Source organism: Pogona vitticeps, chromosome 9, assembly GCF_051106095.1.
Source record: "Pogona vitticeps strain Pit_001003342236 chromosome 9, PviZW2.1, whole genome shotgun sequence".
In the NCBI taxonomy this organism is placed as follows: Eukaryota; Metazoa; Chordata; class Lepidosauria; order Squamata; family Agamidae; genus Pogona; species Pogona vitticeps.
The window spans coordinates 21,488,563-21,509,798 of record NC_135791.1 but is presented as its reverse complement, the minus strand read 5'-3'; the positions used below and the strand labels follow the sequence as shown (position 1 = coordinate 21,509,798).

Sequence of the window (21,236 nt, the reverse complement as noted above, 5' to 3'; positions counted from 1 at the left end):
TTTTTAAAGAGTGCGGTTCTGAAAAACCTTTTTTTGGGGGGAGCCCTCACTGCAATCTACCTGCAAATGTGTACCTCAATCTTTGCGTTGTGCATGTTGACATGCCATCAAGCCAGAACCTATAGGGCTTTCAAGGTAAGTGAGGTACAGTATTTAAGAAGAGGTTTTAACAGTTCTAGGGATGTGGTGGCACTGTGGGCTAAGCCGCAGAAGCCTTTGTGTGCTGCAAGGTCAGAAGACCTGCAGTCGAAAGATCGAATCCACATGACAGAGTGAGCTCCCGTCGCTTTCTCCCAGCTCCTCGCCAACCTAGCAGTTCGAAAGCACGTAAATATGAGTAGATAGATACCACCTTGGTGGGAAGGTAAAACGGTGTTCCCTAGTCACGCTGGCCACGTGACAATGGAAAACTGTCTTCGGACAAACGCTGGCTCTACGGCTTGGAGACGGGGATGAGCGTCGCCCCCTAAAGTTGGACACGACTGGACTGAAAATGTCAAGGAGAACCTTTACCTTTTTACCTTTAACAGTTCTAATCCCCAACTCCCATGAGCTCTTATGACTGAGCTGGGATTTTAATCCAGGCCTTCTCAGTTCTAGGCAGTTCCTCTGCCTGTCATATCACAATGAATCTAACTGCATTTTTTTAAAAAATGAGCCTTGTTATATGTGTGTATATAGAGGAAAGTCAGCTAATTTCCCATGAAGTCAGCTAAGTTGTCATAATTTCTCACGACAAAACCTGGAACCCGTTCAGGAAGTGGTTTGAATGATCTTCACACGGCAATGTACAAATATCCAGAAAGGGCAGTCTGCGTGAGACAGAAGTAGAGGCACTAGGGTTTGACAAACCCAAGCCACTTAAAAAGATCAAGTTTGGCAACCAGAACTTGTTCAGGGAAAGCTGGTTTGCAACCGCATTGTTGGCCAAAGACTTCTACCTCAAGGTCAATCTTTCCTGGTTCATCTTTATTTGTTCCTCAAAGAGGCCTGATTTCTTCATGCAGGAGAGCCTTGGGTCTTTGCTGCATAATCAGTGCATCTCTCTTTTAATATCACCAGCACCTCAGCGTTCCTCCCATCCTTTCTCCCTTTTGTAGAATTTAGACTACAAAACAGAGATGGGGACTTGAGTTGTGGGACTTGATGGCAAGTCAGACTTGAGTCCCTTCACCGGTGACTCAACTTGGACTTGACTCTGGTTCTTTTTTTCAATGACTCAGACTAGACTCGGAACCCACCCACCCACTCGTTTCCCTTTTTTCCTGGGGGAAAAAATGCTTATTTTTTCCTAGGGACTCAGAACTGGGGCTTGGGACTTGCTATTGAAGACCCAAACTTGGGACTTGGACCCAAAGGCTTGCCACCACCCCTGCTATAAAATGCAGAAACTAGAGAGCTCCCTGTTTACATTACGCATGCTGTAAAGAAGAAAAAGAAGTTGTTAAAGAAAAGAGAACCCAACACGTACACAGAGGCTTTTTCCCAGCCAAATGGCAAACCGTTTATTAACTATAATAATTAGCTTTTCAGCCAGGTGCCTCCCGGCAGTTTTCTGGCTTGGCAAAGATAAAACCTAGGATTATTTACAAAACAGCAGAAGTAATAATGAACATTGAGCAGCTGATACGTTTTTAATAAAAAAATCTGGACCGTCCTTTTCGCCTGCTTCAAGATCCCAAAGGAAGTTCCCAAAGCTATCTCACACAGTCAAGGAGGGCCCCCTGACCAGATTCAAAAAGTAGCTATCGAGGAACAAGGCGCAGGGCGGCGAGAAGCATTAAAAATGTATCGCCCCAAAGTGCAAGCATAAATAATTCTTTAACACAGCCTTGCATTAAAGCGTAAATTGCCTTCTTTGAAGGAGTAGGTCAAGGCCCCTCTACAAGAGTGCTCTGAAGGTTTTTTTTATGGAAAACCCGGTGGTCCCGAACAAGATACACCTGAGACACAAACCCCAAATGGTTACCCCGTTCTGCCTTTGCACTGCAAGGGATGCAGTGATGAGGCAGGACATGCCATCCAATTTGATCTTCTCTAAATATAACTTATGTTCTGATTGACCTCGTCTTTCATTGATACGTCTTCTTTTAATGCTCAAGTGATCTGTAGCCAGCTCATAGTGTGAATGGGGGACAATCCACACACACCACTCACAATTTTAGGGTGTGGGGTCACATCTGCCTTGGACTAGAATGGAATTGAATGCCTCCTAAATTTTATTTTCAGCCCATTAGGCAATTATTAAAGTTCAGGATTAGCTTTAAAAGATTCTGGATTAGCAGGAGGATGGGGGTGACAGTTGTAAACAGCAATATTATTGGTAATAATTGATATCCTGTAGCATTCAGTACTTCATAATATCTGACAGATAAGCATTGGTAAAATTTAGATTCACCAACCCCCCTCCCCTTGAACTAGGCAGAATATACTGTCCTGAAGCGATGCTCACTAAATTTCAAATTTTTATTCCCAAATATCCAATTACAGGATGAAAATCCAAATTTCAAAGCAAGGTTTGTCTCATCTCAAAATTTTCCAAGTGTTCTACATCAAGACAAAATTTGGACCATAATCCTTTGCACCCTGGATTAGAGCCATATTTTGGATAGACACTATTTCAAAAACGTTTCAGTGGAATAAAGAGTCATTAAGTCCCACATAAACAGTTTACGGTCTTAACTGTCTTGCGTTTGTAGCTTTGTTTGATTGAAAACAAATGCTCTTTTTTTCCTTCTTCTGGCAGCAGAAAGGAGGTTTGCAAGATCTTGAAAGATTTAGAATACTGATCCTTCAGGAGATGAAATGGGGGGGGTGAGTGGTGGTTGGGTGGGTGGAAGCATTGGTATCTTGATGTGTTATGTTAAATGAGTCCTACAAAATCTTTTCTTTCACTGTTGAGAACTACCCCTGCTGTCATACAAAGTAGATGAGAGGGTTTAGTCTTGCATAGGCAATTAAGAGTCAATAACTTGACAAAAACCCTGCTCCTCTTTTCTTGAGGTACACTGAAAAAGCTGCCTACATTTATAATATTTCCTTAGAGTGGAGTGGCGGTTGGCTACAGGGTCTGTCATACACACACACCGAATTTATCTCTATGTCACTGTTTGCAGATCAATTTATACTCAAATGCAGAGGGTTTAAAGTGTCAGGGAGAGTATATAAATAAATTCCTATACATGTCCCATTCTGGACAAAAAGGATCCTTTTTCATGGATTCCAACCTGGCAGTCCACCAAATCTTATAAGATTTGCACATGGTTAACACGTTTAACCTGCTTTAGTAAATTTTGTTAACTCCTTGTAAGCATTACGTCTTTCCTTAATTAAGACAACCCTACCATGGAACTATGCAAGGTGAAGGGAAGAGAGCAAAGCACCTCAGAAGCCAGACGAATCTTACTGGATGAAGCCAGTATTGCACCAAAGAAATCTCCATTCAGAAGGGTGGTTACAAAATGGCCGCTCTTGTGTTTACACTAAGTGGCAAGTTTGAAAATGAGCCTTGAGAAGGCTCACATGCAACAGTAATTTGACTACGTTTTGTAAGAACAGAACATTTTTTGCTACACATCAACATAATACAGAATGTCATTTTTCGAAGTCTACCTACTCAGTGATTCTGACCACTCATTGTTGCTTATGACAAAATGGCTGCCATGATTATGACAAAATGGCCGACACAGATTATGTCCTGAAGGGCGTTCACCATGGTTAATATTTAAAATGTTGGTTTCAAACCAAGATGCCTGACATTGGTAGGTCAAAGCCTAATCTGACTAGGGGAAGTCCTGTTAAAACAGGACAGCAGAATCTAGTTGGATGGGACTGAACCAGTGATGGAGGGGAAAAGGCAGGTTGACTATGATTTCACCTCTTCAGTTTTCTTTCACATGAGCAATGCAGCCAACAGCAAGACCGGCAAGATGGACCCGCTCAAGTTCGCTGCGTTGCCTCCTGGGCCATGTGGTGACTGAGCTTGTTGGTTGTGTCGTTCTTCAACTTTCACAGCAGTGAAGGTGCTCCCATCTCTTGCTGGAGTGAATTCTTCATTATCACCATTGTGATGGTGTCCGTGGTCGTGGTCATGGTCATGGTTGTGGTCGTGGTCATGGTCATGGTCATGGTCGTGGTCTTGATCATCATGGCTGGATTTTGAAGGTCCCGCTGTGATGGGATGTTTGTTGACCGCAGAAGAGGCTGTTACACTGACATGGGTGCTTGTAGAAGGGGGTGTGGATGTAGTGGTGGAAGCATCTTTTTTGGGCAGAAGTGTAAGCTGTGGAATCTTAGAAGAGAAGTGTGTTTTGTTGGAGAGGTTCACATTGCAGAGGCTTCCATTGCAACAGGATCCCACCAGGGTGATCGCATGACTTCCTTTCTTGACCTTTGTGCATTCCTCATCCTTGACACAACCCTTGATAGGCCTGGTCAAGGAGAAGTTGCCTGGAAAGAAGTAAAAAGGAGGCAAAGTCAGGAATATGGGTCAGCTTGGAAGCAGGGAACATATTCCATCATGGCACTAGCAGTAAAGTGGAGGACTTCAGCTCCTCAAACCTAGGTTTTGCAGCTACTTATGCAGACCCTAAAAAACATGTTTGGGGCCAATGCTGTCATAGGGTGGGAGATTCCCACTATATGCTGAATTCTGCTTTAGTGTTAATGAACTTCCACTGCTGGATAAAGCCCATTCTCACTGTAGTCAGTCCAAAACTTCTATCACATTCCAAGTAATACTCACATCTTTGAGAGGAATTTGCTATAAAAGCTGGGAATGTGCAGATACAAAAATATCTCACTCATCCCCAGGCCTCTGGAGCCATTCTGCCTGTTGTTGACATATTTATGTTTTCTGTGGATATGAAGGTCGATGTTTATTCCCTACAATCATTCTGGGTTTGTTCCCAAAATGGTCTTCTGTTTGGACAAGGAGGCTTCACAAATTAGAGCATGGACAGAGTCCCTACTCCAGTACTCTGAAGATGCTGGCCACAGAGACTGGCGAAATGTCAGGAAGAACAACCTTCAGAAGACAGCCAAAGAACCCGAAAAACCCACACCAACCATCAGATCCCGGCCGTGAAAGCCTTTGAGAATACATCTTCACAAATTACCTCAGTAGAATTTAGACACTAGTTTCCTAATGAGTGGAGAGGACATCCCCTTAAGCTTCCACAGATTGGTTCCATTTGCTTTGGATTTACATCCCATCTGACATTTTACCTATTTTGCACCGAAGTCCATAGCTACAATTATTCCCAGCTGAATATATATCAAACGTGGTTGACATACAAGTCTTTTTTCCTGGATTTTTCTTTTTTATAGTTGCCAGGATTCCATGGTATACAGTAGAACCAAGAATACACGGCACTATAGAATGCATGTTCTTGAAGCCATTTTAAACTTTTTATTGCCTAATGTTCTTTTCCTTCAGGAGATTGCTCTGGGAAGCCTCTCTTCTAATTTTTATTCTTGTGATGTGATTTGGCATGATTACTAAATTCCACCATTTCCTTTCCAAAGGTCACCTGTCAAGTGTGAGAATAGTAACCTAATTTGGCCTAACCAAATGACAGCCATCTTAGATGTTCTTCAGAGGTCTTACCGGCTCTCATGGTAACATTGCCATGGAAACAACCACGGAAAGCATCATAGCACTTGACGATGCTCGAGTTGTGTACTGAACACTCGTTGCCAACACAGCTGTAACATTCCACACCATTTGGGACCCTTGCACTCTCGTTATCTGTCAGGAAAGGGGGGAAAAAAAGATATTAGCAATGAGAAAAAGGCTGCCTTCAAACCATGACCTATAATGTGTTTGAATATTCTCTGAGAATATGCTAACAGAGAATTCTTTATAATCTATAGTTCCTTGTGTACTGAACACTCGTTAGTTCAATGATACAAAATAGGATTTCCAAAAAGCAGCAGTGACCACTGGAGGGAGAGATGTTTATTATATGCAGTAATATTTTGAGATAACTAATATGAGAGTATAATTATGAATACATGCCTGGGACTGAGAGAAATTTAATTTATTTATTTATTGGGTTTCTATCCAGCCCATCTAGACCAAAGGTCTACTCTTTGAAAGAGAAGAGGAGAAAGAGACAGAGGAGAAAGAGACAGAGGAGAAATTAGATAGGGACAGAGTCAAATTATGTTGAGAATATGAATCCAAAGATAAATACATGGTTTCCTTTTTTAAAATTACATTAGGTGGAACAATAAACTGTCTTCTACACCCTGCCCCATGTGAACCTGAAGGAAAATGTACTCCACTATAACAATATAAATGGTATTATAATGCTATGTTAGTTAGCTGAAATTTATTTAGTGTCTCCATTTAGTCATTAATTTAGTGGTTCAATTTATGTTAAAAAAAAGAGAAGGAAAAAAAAGGTTGCTTGTAAAGTTTTTTCTGACCCTCTGCTGCCCTTTTCAACAAGAGTGGGAAAGAGAACTTCAAAATAAGAAAATATGAAAATATGAAAAAGGGTGAGGAAGTAATGGAAGGGAGAGTTATCAGTGGATAACTACAAAATTGGGCATACAGTATATTCTCTCTAGGACCACACACAGTTTGCCTCTACCGTAGAACCCCATTTCTGCAGGCTTGGTATCTGTGGTTTCACTTAAATATGGCCTGAAAATGTCTGGGTTTGTTTATAGTCATCCACTGTGGTGCATAACATTGTTTGTTAACTCCAGGCAAAACTCTAATTTGATGGTTTTTATCTAGGCAGAAAGATTGCATGAGACAGGAGAGTGGAAAAGAATCCTATCAGAAAGATGATGGCCAAAATCTCTCTCTCTGTGTGTGTGTGTGTGTGTGTGTGTGTGTGTGTGTGTATTTGGGGGGCAGGGTTTCATCGGAGACCTGGACCTAAACAGGCATCAACACTGCACAGCCCCAATGGAGTTCTGCACGCACATACACAGATACACACAGACACACACAGACACACACACACACACACACACGCCAACCCACAATACTGGCACATGCCTGAAAATTCAAACAGGGATTCATCATTTAGCAATGAGAAGCCACTGTGAGTTACACCGTTTGCCTTCTGCAGGCATAACTATGCAACAGGATTTGAGCCAATCAGTGGAAATTTATGTTTAAAGCACCTTGTAGAACTTGGGAGAAAGGGTTACAAAAACACCACTGCCTTGACCGGTGACATTTGGTAGATGTCAAGTCACTGAGTAAAGCCAAGCACCTCTTTTAGTTCAGTGCCCAGGGCAAATGCTTAGCTATCTCACATGGAAGTCCAGTCTCTGTCTTAATTTCTCTGCTTCTTACCCATGGGTTGCAACTCCAGAGTTCTGATGTCCAGTTTGGTGTTGCAATTGCTGTCGTTGCACTGACGCAGCTGGGAGAAGGCCAGAATGCCGTGTAGATCTACTGCTTTGTCATTGGTGCCTGGCATGCCCAGTCCGCAGCCCTTTTCACCAACGGAGAACTTCCCGTGACCTATAAATGGGAAAAGCTAAGAGGTAATTCCAGGAAGTAAGGAAATGATGGTCCATATACAGCCCCAGGTTGATTTGGAAGGTTCTGGATTATATAGTCCAGAAAAGTATCTGTTCACAATCACCTCAGAGTGCAGAACAGGTAGTAATGGCCTCAATGGAAACATGACCCCAGAAGGTGGTGAGCATGTAGTTCTACATATATATATCCATGTTGGGCTGGGGATGATGGAGGTTATTCAAAAAAGGGCATTTTTTTCATCACTCTCCAAAGCTCTGATCTCAATACTGGTGCAACTTGCAAAGAAGAGAGGCAGACGATGGGACCTCTATGTCCTCAACCTCCTTCAATAATTATTTAAACCAGAGGTAGGAAACATAGGGCCCTCTAGCTATTTTGGACAATACCATCCATAATATGAAAGCGAGGCCAACATGTTTGAAGGTGTCCAAGGCCAAATTTTGTGGTTCAGTTTGGGGATCCCATCCCTCCTCCCAGTATCAAACCAAAAAACGAACTGCCAACTCGTTAGTTTTTATCAAGGGTGTTCATGAAAGTTTATGGTTCGTGAGTAGCCACGAACCCCGAGCCATCACAAAACACAAATTTTCAAGGTTTTGCCCATCTTTACTTAAAACCTGGTTTCATTATGTGGGCCTAATCTTCCAAGGCCCTGCCTTGAAGTCTCAGGAATCAATGGTGTTCAGAGTAAAGGGAAACAGGATGGGGGGAAAAATGGAATTATTTCCAACTCACTCCATTCTACAGCAGCCACGGTTTCCACGCAGACATGGGTAGATGCTGGACATGTCACTTGCTTTATGTTCCCTTCACTGCAGCCACCATCTCCCCGGTCCACGCAGCTATGGCATTCCAGTGACAGGGCACCTGTAGAGAACAAGAAGGTGCAGGATGAAGGGACCAGGAGAGAAACGTGAACTGGAGATTCTTCTTTGTCAGACCTGACCCATTTTGTTCACACAACAACAAGGAAACATACATATGCTGCTCAGCCAGATCACTAATTAAGTGAAAGGGAAAATGCACTAGTCACTGTCATAGGCAAGTAATCATACATTCCAGTTGAAAAGGTTTCCAAACACACAACCACTATGTCCAGACAAAACTGGGGAAGAGCCTAAAATAGCTATATTGCTGTAATTCTGCCAGACTTCTAAGGCATGCCCAAACATGGCGCTCCGTGACTCTTTCGTATTCTTTAATTTTTCATCGTGTGCTGGAGGAGGCTGTGGACTGAGGGACACATTGAGGCACATGTGATCAGGTGGCTTGATGGTTGCATAATTTTTCACTCAGATCTGACAAATTTTGGAAGGTGTTGCAATCCAATGTATGCAGAAACACAAGGCGCTTTAATAGGGAATGAATCCGATGGCTTCACAGCGCTGCAGGTGCAACAGGGTTGATGTCACCCTCAGCGGGAAATTCCCTACTGATTAAAAACTAGAGATGGGCCCACTCAAAGGCAGCATTGCAGCAATCCTTGCTCTGCCTCCTCGTCTGAGTGGGTGGCTGACAGAGGAGGCAGAAGAGGGAAGCGCCTGCTGCAAAAGGTGAGTGTGGGTAGTCACACTGGGGAGGCAGGGAGGGAAGCGTGCGTCACCCAAGCAAGGGGCAAGCATGCAGGGGAGGCGGGAGAAGGGAGGGCACTGTGCCTGCATAACTCCTGTGCAAGCGCGGTGACAAATTGGGCCAGACTTCTGAACCGAGGTTTTGCCCATCTCTATTAAAGACTCCTTTGGTGTTTCTGCGGTGCACACGACTCTGTTGTATTGTGTCCAAGTTGTGTGCGATTTGGAATACTTTTTAGTAGCATCAATCTGCTGCTGCTGACATCAACACTGCTGTGTGCGCAGAGTCATGCAACAGGATTTCAGTCAATATCCTTTAGCTGCTCCCAAACCTGATGGAGTACAAAACCAAACGTAATTCCATAGACTGACAGTTTGCAGGTGGCTAGACAGAGTGTAGAACATGTGCAGCTCTGAGAAGCTAATACTGTACACAGTCTGAGGCTTGAAAAACACTCTCTGGTTGCAGAAAGAGAAGTTCAAAAGGAAACTTATGCACCACAATAACTTTTTAAATGCTCGGTACAATTTGGCACTGATTCAAAATCTAGCAGAAGCTGTATGTCTTACATCTGATTTGGTAAGTCTAGATTGCTCTTCAGCTGGGGCTGTTTTTGCATGCAGAAGATGCAACTGTGGGATTGCATAAATGTATTTCTGCTAGCATAAAGAGATATTCTGGAAACCCCCTAGACTAGAGTCAGCTTGTTTTTGAATCAGGACTGTGCTGCAATATATGCTCCTGCCATGCCTTCACTCAGGATGGTCTGTTCAACAGCAACAATTAAGAAAATGACCTAGGTTTGACTGGGGAACAACACCATCGTTAGTCAATGTTCACCTCATTGGTGTGAGCGGAGGATTTTCTTAAAAACCTAGTTGGTGTTCATGTTATCTACTGGAGGTGCTCTCGAGGCAGTACCCATATCCTTTCTTTATATTTGTCCACCTATTAATAAGTTCCTGGCTCAGGGGTTTTTAACCTTGGGTAACCCAGATGTTCTTGGACTGCAATTCCAGAAGCCTTCACCACCAGCTGTACAGCATAGGGTTTCTGGGTAGACATGGGCACAAAGTGCTGGCTGGGCAGTTCTTACTGGCTCGTTTAGCGGCCAAATAGGTGTTCAGCAGTCCAAAGCCCCGCCTTCCAGCGGGTGCCCACCTGGAGGCAGTGGGCTGGCTTCTCTGCCCCGCCTCCCCCAAGCACTTCCCCTGAATGGGCAGCTGCTGGAAGCGGTGGGGCTTTGAAGGACTGAACCCCTGTTTGGATGCTAAACAAACCAGCATGAACCACCGAAGTTTGTGAAGTTTGTGAAGTTTGTGCCCATCTCTATTTCTGGGAATTGCAATCCGAGAACATCAGGGTTACCCAAGGCTGAGAATCACTTCCCTAGCCTAACCCCCATTTTTATAATGACCACGAAGAGGACCCCTGGGAAAGGAGATAATGTTGTTAATGCTGTGGTGTTGAGATTCTGTTTTTCTGCTTGTACTCTGCCCAGAGATCTTTGGATATCGGGAAAAGTAGAAATATCCTGAAAAATAAATCTACTGATAAACAGAGCTGTTGTTGTTTTTAAAGGACAAGGATTGACTGAGATTTTCTCAGCCTAAGATGCTAACCGATGAGGAATTCATGGCATGTACACCCGAGTAGTTCAGAAACATGCTCAAGCCTGCACAGAGTTTCGTTGTGCCTCACTTAGTGCATCCTTTCCCCAGCAAAATATAATAATTCTTTCCCTCTTTTTTTTCACATTGGGTCTCATCTGTTCTCTGTGCATTCTGTCCCCTTTGACTACCTCTGCCTGTGTTCACGGTGAATGATTATATGCAAATCTCTTTGGGTTCATCACAGTCCCACCCGTACACACACACATACACGTGGATGCTGGAAACAGCAGATAGATGAAGCATTTACTACTTCCAGTTTCTCTGGTGTCCATGCACCAGAGAGGGAGCCCTGACCCAGTCTTGCCAACGGGCAGGGTTTCTTGCCCTCCTGTTTGCAAGGGAACCGTCCCCAAAACCATCAACTTGTGCTTTTCCACTCTCCTTCCCTCAGAAATGCGGCTTCTCCATTTCATTGTGTCAAGGTAAATTTACAGGCCTGAACAGAATAAGGTGTGTTAATGAGCAGCCATAGTGAACAGGTGTGTAGAAATGCTGAGTCATGATGACTCATGAAGGCTGACTCATGTAGGATGCAATGTCTAATGTGATTGGACACAGATAGATGTGCATAAGTATATATGTGTACTCTGTACAGTACATGTACTTCCTCCTGTTCTGATGAGTGTTATGCTGTTATGCTGCCGGACTGCACTGCTGTATAGAGCCTGTAAATGCACACTGGTGTTGGTGAAGCTGCCTGCGTGTGTGCGGTTCTTTTGGACTGCCTGGACTGGACTTTAATCTGCTAACTCTGCTACCATTTCCATGTTCTTGCACTAACACATTGGAAGCTGTTTTCCTGGGAGAAGTTAAGCCACCTGTATATAGCCTCGTGGCGCAGTGGTTGAAACGTTGTATTGCAGCTAAAACTGTGCTCACGACCTGGGGTTCAAATCCCAGGTAGCTGGCTCAAGGTTGACTCAGCCTTCCATCCTTCCGAGGTCGGTAAAATGAGTACCCAGCTTGCTGGGGGGGGGCAATGTGTAGCCTGTATAATTAAAATTGTAAACCGCCCGGAGAGTGCTTGTAGCGCTATGGGGCGGTATATAAGTCCAAAAAAAAAAATAGCACAGTCTGTGGTTTCATCTAGTGGTCAGTCCTGGTAATACACCTTGGAACATGCATTTCTGCTGGATTGCAGTGGTGCCTCGCTTAATGATTGCCCCGCATTATGACGAATCCGCTTAACGATGATCTTTTTGCGATCACAATTGGTCTAAATGGGGGAATTTCACTTAGCGATGATCGGTTCCCTGCTTCGGGAACCGATTTTCGCTTTACGACAATCAAAAACAGCTGATCATCAGGTTTTCAAAATGGCCGCCGGGTGCTTAAAATGGCTCCCCGCTGTGTTTAGGGACAGATTCCTCGCTATACAGGCAGCGAAAATGGCCGCCGTATGGAGGATCTTTGCTGGACGGTTAGTTTTTACCCCATTGGAACGCATTGAACAGGGCTTGAATGCATTTCAATGGGGTTTTTAATTTCGTTTTATGATGTTTTTGCTTAACGGCAATTTTCCTGGAACAGATTATCGTCGTTAAGTGAGGCACCACTGTACTTATTTATTTTCCAGCAGCAGATAAGTGAAACCACGGGTACTAATTCCCATGGACACGGGGTTCTACTGCATTTCAATGTGGTGCTCCTCTGGTAGTGAACAACACCTTGATGTCAAAGTACAGTGTCCTCAACAGAGTATGTTGCATTTTAGCAGCTTTGCTGATGTCCAGTCATTGGAAAGTTAGCAGAAGTTTAATTTGACCCCTGGGCCACCTATCTCTGAAGAATCCCCACCACCTATCTCTGAAGAATCCCCATGTTAATTGCAGGGAACACATTCATGTTCAGTGTGTAGTTTGACCCTCCAAGTGGGTGGATCGGTAACAACGGCTGACATCCTCTTACACTTGGAGTAACACAAAGTTCCTAAAAAGTGGATTTAGTGGTCTTTCCTCCCATTAAGTTTGCAAACCAAAAGAGCTTTCTAAATTGAGATTAGGTTGCTTGATCACAAAACCCATTTACAGCCTTTGATTCTGGTTGCTGAAGCTCATGATGTGACAATCATCCTTGGCTGGTGGCCACATGTGTACAACGTACAGCATTTTGTAATCTCAAATAAGCTCACCTACATGGCAAAGTGCAGTCATCCCACCGATTCCATGCATGAGGCAGAAAGATTACATGATAAAAGTCAAGGAACTGGAACATTTCCAATGCCTGCTGTTTTAATACTGGAAGATCTAGCAGCCAAACCGAATGAGACAATCCTTAATCAACAATAGCTTGTCTGCCTTAGAACTACTTTTATCTTTTGAGTCTGTGGCAGGTTTTCCAGTTTGCCCTCCACATAGTAGAAAAGTAACTTGTTTTATGGGAATGGTGGTCAGATTTTATAAACAAAGGCAGCTTTGGGGGTGGGTATTTTTATACAGGCTTATGTAAGTACACCGCTCATTTACTATAGTTTGATACCACCATTGGCACAATTCTGCTGATTTGCAATTTGATGAGGCGTGTAGAATTCTCTGCTAGAGAGGGATAGCGCTGTAATGCAGAAGGGTGCGCTAGAGCAATCCAAGAGAGAATTCTAAATATCTCACCAAACTACAAGTCCCAGGATTCTATATTCTGCATCCTAAGGAGATACCCAATTGCATTAAATACTGATGCACACGCTTAACAGTGGTGTATGAATTTGACCTTATGCCATCACTCTTTTTATGTTATGACCCTTTTTGGAATGTGCTTTCGAAGATTCCAATTGTGCGGGACTCTGGGGTAAAAGTAGAAAACTAATAACTACCAATGCAAAAAATTAATCACATTTTCTCCTGATCACTTAATTCTAGGTGTAAAAATGTATTCTCCAGAATGCCACTTCCTCTACCACTTAAGGTAGTTTATGGAAAGTCAAAGAACAAGGGACAAGAAACAGCACTGCAACAGCCTCCAAAATGAGGTAACTCAAAAGAACAAGCACTATTTGCTATTCTTTAAAATCCCAGGCTCAGGAAAAGCAATTTAGTCTAGCACCTAAAACTTGTCAAACCTAAGAACAGATGATGAAACAGCTCTGGGAAGAATCTCTCAGATCTGGTGCTCCAATAAAGTTTTTAGACTCTCAGTCCAAAGTATGCTTCTCCCTCTTCTGAGGTTTTTTGGGGTCTTTTGTTCTCTTTTATGCACTTCAGAGTGAATCAAGTGAATGATTGATTGATCAACTACAGCTTTTATGAGTAGTCTTTGACACTCTGTTCAATTTAGGTCTGTGTAAATAGATGTCCAATAAATATAAAGGCACACAGTACACACCCACACACCTCAGTTTCATCTTCCCACAGAAGCCGCACCTTTCCTCCCTCTCATGCCAGAGATCCTATAACTTTTGGACCTTTTCCTGACCGCTGAGCTCCACATTTTCATCTCTACATGTGGCGATGCTGCTCCCAGAGACTCTGGAACTCCCTCCCACAGGAGGCCAAGGTGGCCTCCTCTTGGCTGCCCTTCCGCAAGCAGGCAAAGACCTTTTTCTAAAAGGAAGGTTTCCCTGAGTGATTGCTTGGCTGAATGGGGTGTTTTAAATGGATGCTTGTACCTTCCTGCTCTGAGAGTGTTTTGATGTTTTGCATGTTTTTTAAAAAATTATTTGATATTGTATTTGTCTGATCCTTTTTTATATTTGTATATTCACTGTTAGCTTTTATATTGTCTTAATGATGTAAGCTGCCTTGGGCCCTTTTAAGGAGAAAGGTGGGGTTAAATGTGTTAAATAGGTAGGTAGGTAGGTAGGTAGGTAGGTAGGTAGGTAGGTAGGTAGGTAGGTAGGTAGGTAGGTAGGTAGGTAGGTAGGTAGGTAGGTAGGTAGGTAGGTAGGTAGGTTGGTTAAGTAAGTAAGTAAGTAAGTAAGTAAGTAAGTAAGTAAGTAAGTAAGAAAGAAAGAAAGAAAGAAAGAAAGAAAGAAAGAAAGAAAGAAAGAAAGAAAGAAAGAAAGAAAGAAAGAAAGAAAGAAAGAAAGAAAGAAAGAAAGAAAGATCACTGTTCTCTTCTCATATGCCAGAAGGGAGATCCTACACGATTGGGTCACTTGCAAGGGTCCCTCACTACAGCATGCTTCCCATAGTTCCCATTCATTGCATTTATATTCCATCTTTCCACTCATGTGCTGAAAGATTATTTATTTATTTATTTATTTGATTTGATTTATATCCCGCCCATCTGGTATATTCTACCACTCTGGGCGGCTTCCAGCATAACATATATACATTAAAATAACAGAAAAAAAATTATGACACATCAATAACAGATACAGTGCAAAAATATAATAAATAATAAATAGCAAGAAAGAAAAGAAAAGATATGGCTGTCTTCGCCCTGCTTCTCACTTTAACCTCAAGATGACCCAGTGTAGTAGGCCAGGATGAGAGAGTTTGGCTGGTGCAAAGTACGCTTTATGGTTGTGTGAGGATTCGAACCCAGGTCTCTCCAGGCCAATGCTCCAACCTGTACACCCGCATCTATCTGCCACCCTAGCAATAGACATCGCCAACATTTTAGACCAGGAAGCATCATAATTCCTCCATCTCCTACCTTTTGTGAAGAACATCAGGGCCACCAGAAGGACAGGGACCTGGCCACAGAGCTGAAGATGGGTGCCCATTGCTACGCTTGTCAAATCCCAACCTTGCCTCGGTTCTTTTCCACCGGTCTTGAGCGGCGTCCTGCTGCCTCCGCCAGTGCCGTAAAGATGAAGCTAAGATATTAAATATGAGCAGACAACTGGGGTGGAGCACTGATGCCTTCTTTAGGAGACACACCTCCTTTGACTTGCTTGCTCACTGCCTCGACGTTGGCCTGGAGGCTTTTTTCACATGCATCTTCTCCAGCCCAGGACCCATCACTTCCCTTCCTCAGCATTTTGAGGACAGTTTTCAGGGCGACGCCTCTCTCCCAGAAACCAGAAGAGCCAGTTGAGGGATCTTTTCCGAAGCTGTTCACCCAAAGCTTTGAAGTAGGAAAAAAATAATTGCAGGGCAAGCCTGGGCAGCCGACACGGCCTGGAAAACCACCTTTCTTGCAAAGGTTACGGAAGACATCTAGATAAGGTGTTACACCTTGTCCACAAAAATTGAGCAATATTTGCTCGGGTCCTTCTCCAATTGGGAGTGGAAGAATTTTGATCTATGTTGAGATGCACAGCTTATTTCTGATAAATATATTATATCACAAAATTGGACATGATGGGAATGGAAGAGATATTCTAATCCTTGGGCAACTTTGGAAGCTTCTTTACTGCTATTACTTGGAACAATAATCTTCCTTCCTTGTTTCCTATTTCAACACCTCACCAATCTCCATGGGTCAAATTACACATGCCATGGAATTCTGTACAACCATTCTTAAGCAGCTGTCGGAAAATGCTTAAGACCTCCCATGTTCCCATTTTATTCTTATTACTCTGCATTGTGCTGTCTAAGAGAAGCATGGGTAATGAGTTATTGTCCTCTTAATTGATCTAGGCAAATGATAGGAGTAGATTCAGGAGAGACAACTGGTTACCGTTTTGCTCGTTGACTTAATTAGAAGAAGAACATCTCTAAGTGCAAAAAAAATCTGATTGTCACACTATGGATTTTACCCACCTTCTTCCCTTTGCAACAGCTTGATTTGATGGTTGTTGTAGGTTTTTTGGGCTGTTTGGCTGTGTTCTGGAGGTTTTCGGCTAGCCAGCCCGAAAAACCTACAACAACTATCAGATCCCCGCCGTGAAAGCCTTCGAGAATAAATACATTAGCTTGATTTGTTTTGTGAACAGGTCTGTTGGATGCAAACATTGACATCCAACACAAGGATGATTTTTAAAACATGGAATCCAGCTGGATTTTTTGCTTCTTCAATTCTCACATAATTCTAGCTAGGATGACATGCCATGTCTAATGTGTAATTTGGCCCTCAGGTAGGAAGTACTGGTAGGGTTCCAAGAAAGATGGACAATCAATTCTTCTTTTGCGTATTTAAAAGTATTGGCAGGTTTCCGCACAGAGCCTGAGGCTTCCTTAGCACATGTCCATTCTTTTCAGAGAGCAGGGGCTTACTTTTCACTGTCAGATCATCAGCAGAACAAGCTCAATATTAACCTTAGTTCCCATGATTAGTTTCCCCGAGGGTTCTTTCCCCCATATATATGGGGTGAAAGTCAGATGTGAATGGGTTGAGGTTGAGAACAGGACTTGATCAGCTGTCTTTCCCAATCGGGTGCTGATCAGAAGAACTGACCCATAACATTTCTAGAGACACCAATCATTATGATATCCGGAGATGATGAGTTGTAAGGTGATGTGCCTGGAAGGCACTGGGATGGGGTTAGAAAGATGTAGATCAGAACATATGACTTCAGAGATGGAGGGAGCAGGACAATTAGTGCTTAACTCTTTTGTGTCTGTTCACCTACCTATTGTCCTCTCTCCCTAAGAGACAGTTATCTTTATTTGCCTAAGGCAGTGGTCCCCAACCTTGGGCCTCCAGATGTTCTTGGACTACAACTCCCAGAAGCCTTCACCACCACTTCTGCTGGCCAGGATTTCTGGGAGTTGAAGTCCAAGAACATTTGGAGGCCCAAGGTTGGGGACGACTGGCTTAAGGCATTGGTTCGCAACTTTGGGACCCCAGATGTTCTTGGACTAAAACTCCCAGAAGTCTTCAGCACTAGCTTTATCCAGGGTTTCTGGGATTTGTAGTCCATGGACAGCTGGGGGACCCAAGGTTAGGAACCACTGGCTTAGTGAGAAACAGAGCTGGTGGGAAGTCCTTCTGCTGGCAGGCAAAGACTTTTCCCTTCAGGCCAGGCTTTAGTGAGTAATACAAAATCATAGAATCAGAAGAAGTGAGTTGGAAGGGGCCTCTTGAGTCCAACCCCTGCTCAAGGCAGGAATCCAAATCAAAGCAGATCTGACAGAGGGTTGACCAATTTTCTCTTGAATGCCTCCAGTGTTGTAAGGCAGTGGTCCTCAACCTTGGGTCTCCAGATGTTCTTGGACTTCAACTCCCAGAAATCTTGGCCAGCAGAGGTGATGGTGAAGGCTTCTGGGAGTTGTAGTCCAAGAACACCTGGAAGCCCAAGGTTGGTGACCACTGTTGTAAGGGATGTAGCTAAGGAAGGGAGATTTGATGATCTTTTAAAGGTATCCTTTAGCATGTCTTTAAATTCAAAATTCATGTGATTCTGCTTAGGGTCTCCTTGCCACTGATCAGGAAAAGGATGTTTTAAGGAAAACTTTGCCCCCTTCGTTAGTTCTGCACAAAGCCACCAAAAGGCTGTCCCCAGTGTTGAAATCACTTTGACATTGTTATTCAAGGCACAGTAACAAAGGCAAACTTGAAACTCGTCAGAACCTCTGCGGAACTGGGCGACTCAGAAGTGGGAGCGGGCCCTAACCCTGCCCCACCTTATCCCCTGGCTTAATATGAATAACACTCTTCCAGGAGAAAGGAGGCTGCACATGAGTCAGCATCGTCATCAGGGCTGACTTAGTAACTACCCCTACACATTGATCTTCATCTGCAACCTAGATGTTCTATAAGACATACACTGAACAGGCCAAAACATGCAGGATCACGTATGTAGAGCTACTGAAACTCCAAGCAGTCGGTCATACGGACAGCTGAATTTATGCAAGGCAACCAAACTAGGACAAATGTAAGAAAGTGGAGTTACTGAAAAGAATGAAGTTCTGGGGAGGAGGAGGCTAAGATGTAAGATTCCTGGGCTTGTCTTAAAGTTCTAGAAGAAGCTTTTCACTTGACGAAGTGGACTTTTGGCAATAAAAGATTTCATCAGGTAAAACCGGTTAGTCTTTAAGTAGGTGCCACTACCAGATATTTTTTTTTTAATTTTTTTTTTTTGCTAGAGATAGACGATATTCCATAAAGCTGCCTTTTCTTGCAGGAAAGTTCTTAGGTTTTTGAAAAACTGCACAGGGAGCACAAACGGAAGCAGGAAAGCTAATTCCCAGTCACTTGAGTGTAGTGTCTGGAAGAAAATGAACGTGTGGAATTCTGGCTTGTAATTTTCCATGCCTTGGTTCAATTATCAACCCAATGGCAGCAGAGGAAGTCCAAAAGAGCAGAGGCAGGCTGAGGCTTGGAAGGACAGATATGAAGAACTAGGAAAGGTCATCAAGTGTAAGGATGTGTCTCTGGAGACCAGGATCACCCATACTATGGTATTACCCCATGACTATGTACAGTACTGGTGTGAAAGTTGGCCAATGAAGAAAGCTAATAAGAAATGGATACATTCATTTGAAATACGGTGTTATAATGCTCGGTTGCCAGGAAGATGAGCAAGTGGGTCCTAGACCAAATCAAGCCTGACATCTCTATAGAAGTGAAAAGGAATACAGTGGTGCCTCGCTAGACAGTTACCCCGCATGACAGTTTTTTCGCTAGACATTGACTTTTTGTGATCGCTATAGCGATTCGCAAAACAGTGGTTCCTATGGGGGAATTTCGCTGGACAATGTTTGGTCCCTGCTTCACAAACCGATTTTCGCTAGACAACGATTTTGACAGCTTCCTCCGTGCTCGCGAAACGGGTGTTTTCGGGACCTACGCTTCGCAAGACAGCTATTTAAACAGCTGATCGGCAGTTGGCAAAGCGGCTTTCCTATGGCTGATCTTCGCTAGACAATGACAATTCTTCCCCATTGGAACGCATTAAACAGGTTTCAATGCATTCCAATGGGGAAATGCTTTTCGCTAGACAATGATTTCGGTAAACAGCGATTTCAGTAGAACGGATTATCATTGACTAGTGAGGCACCACTGTAAATTGAAGCTGTCATATATTGGATGTCTTATGTGAAGACAAGCATCACTAGAAGAGACAATAACGCTTCACAACACTGAAGAGGAAGACAGGACAGGAGAAGAGAAAGACCAAATCAGAGTCGGGTTAAATCCAGAAAGGAAGCCATGGCATAAAGTATGCAAAACCTCAGCAGGGCTTTTAAATTAGGGGACAGTTCAGCGGTGACTGATGCATAGGGTGACCATAAGCCGGAAGTGAAATGGTAGCATTTAACAATAACAGAGGCAGCTGTTGCAAAGGAACTGCTCCCCTCCAAAATGAATAAATAAATAATATAAAATTATCTGAGGAGGAAGTTCTGTTCCCTGCAATTACACAGCACAATGCTGGGAATCGTGAGGACAAATGAAGAGTAATTTGCATCCTTACATCCCAAACAAGGCATGATTTAATTATAAGCCTCCATATACATTATTCACGTTCAAGAAAAAACAAGTGGAGAATATTTTACTGTTAGAGGCCATTCAGTTACTGGGCGGTTGTTAAATATGAACTGGTTCGGCTTGCCTCCTTCTCTGCACACCTCTAAACTTGTTTATGAGCATGCGGGAGATGCAACCAGCTCTGGCTGGCACTCCATGAATATTTTCATGAAAGTGAACCCAATGCAAATCATTAGGATTGACTTCTGAGTAACCACGCATGTGATAGCCAGTGTGGAGTAGTGGACTATTATCCCAGAGGTCTGGGTTCAAATCCTTGCTTGGCAAGGGAAACTCACCGGGTGTGTGTTCCAGTGGTGAAATTACTCCTTAACTATCTCACCTACCGGGGAAAGTCCTATTAGGGTCCCTGTAAGTCCAATCCGATTTGATGTCACATGATAAATGCATTTCCTGTGCCTCTGTGTATGTTTCTGAATCCTAAATCATCGCTTTGTAAACCAAAATGAACATAGAATTCACCTGTTCTTATAGGTCCTGATTGTGTACTTTTTCTTTGGCCGATATTTAGCTGCATGCACATTTGCAGCCCAGAATTATTATGCTGTGCAATTTTAAATGCACTTCTGTCTCCACATAAATACAGGTGTCTGTATTCCTCCTCTACTGAACTCCTGTTGTGCAATTTATGAACAATGGATGGGCGTATGATCTCATTACAGGCAATGAGATCATTTGAAGTAACATGAATGCACTAGCATTGTTGAAGAAGCTAAGCGTTTGCATGGGTCTGATCAGCAGCTGCAGGGGCAGTCACTTGGTTTCTCACTACAGTGACGAAACCAGTGACCCATCTTTTCCTACCTCCATTCCTTACGGAGCTCAACATCAAAAAACCCAAGATCATGGCCACTGGTCCCATCACCTCCTGACAAATAGAAAGGGAAGATACGGAGGCAGTGATAGATTTTACTTTCTTAGGCTCCATGATCACTGCAGATGTGGACAGCAGCCACGAAATTTAAAGGTGCCTGTTTCTTGGGAGGAAAGTGATGACAAATCTTGACAGCATCTTAAAAAGCAGAGACATCACCTTGCCGACAAAAGTCAGCCTAGTCAAAGCTATGGGTTTTCCAGCAGTGATGTACGGGAAGTGAGAGCTGGACCATAAAGAAGGCTGACCGCCAAAGAATTGATGCTTTTGAACTGTGGTGCTGAAGGAGACT

At 43.4% G+C, this 21,236-nt stretch overlaps 1 protein-coding gene across 1 annotated transcript; it reads right to left on the bottom strand.

Annotated features, from left to right (window-relative positions):
* Positions 1–1,479: 1,479 nt before the first annotated feature.
* Positions 1,480–16,189, bottom strand: LYPD3 (LY6/PLAUR domain containing 3). Its single transcript, XM_020812818.3, has 5 exons — positions 15,349–16,189; positions 8,246–8,377; positions 7,319–7,489; positions 5,609–5,749; positions 1,480–4,449 (listed from the first exon to the last, which is right to left on the bottom strand). The coding sequence occupies exons 1-5, from the start codon at positions 15,416–15,418 to the stop codon at positions 3,893–3,895; spliced, it is 1,071 nt and encodes a 356-aa protein (XP_020668477.3). The 5' UTR covers positions 15,419–16,189; the 3' UTR covers positions 1,480–3,892.
* Positions 16,190–21,236: the final 5,047 nt, after the last annotated feature.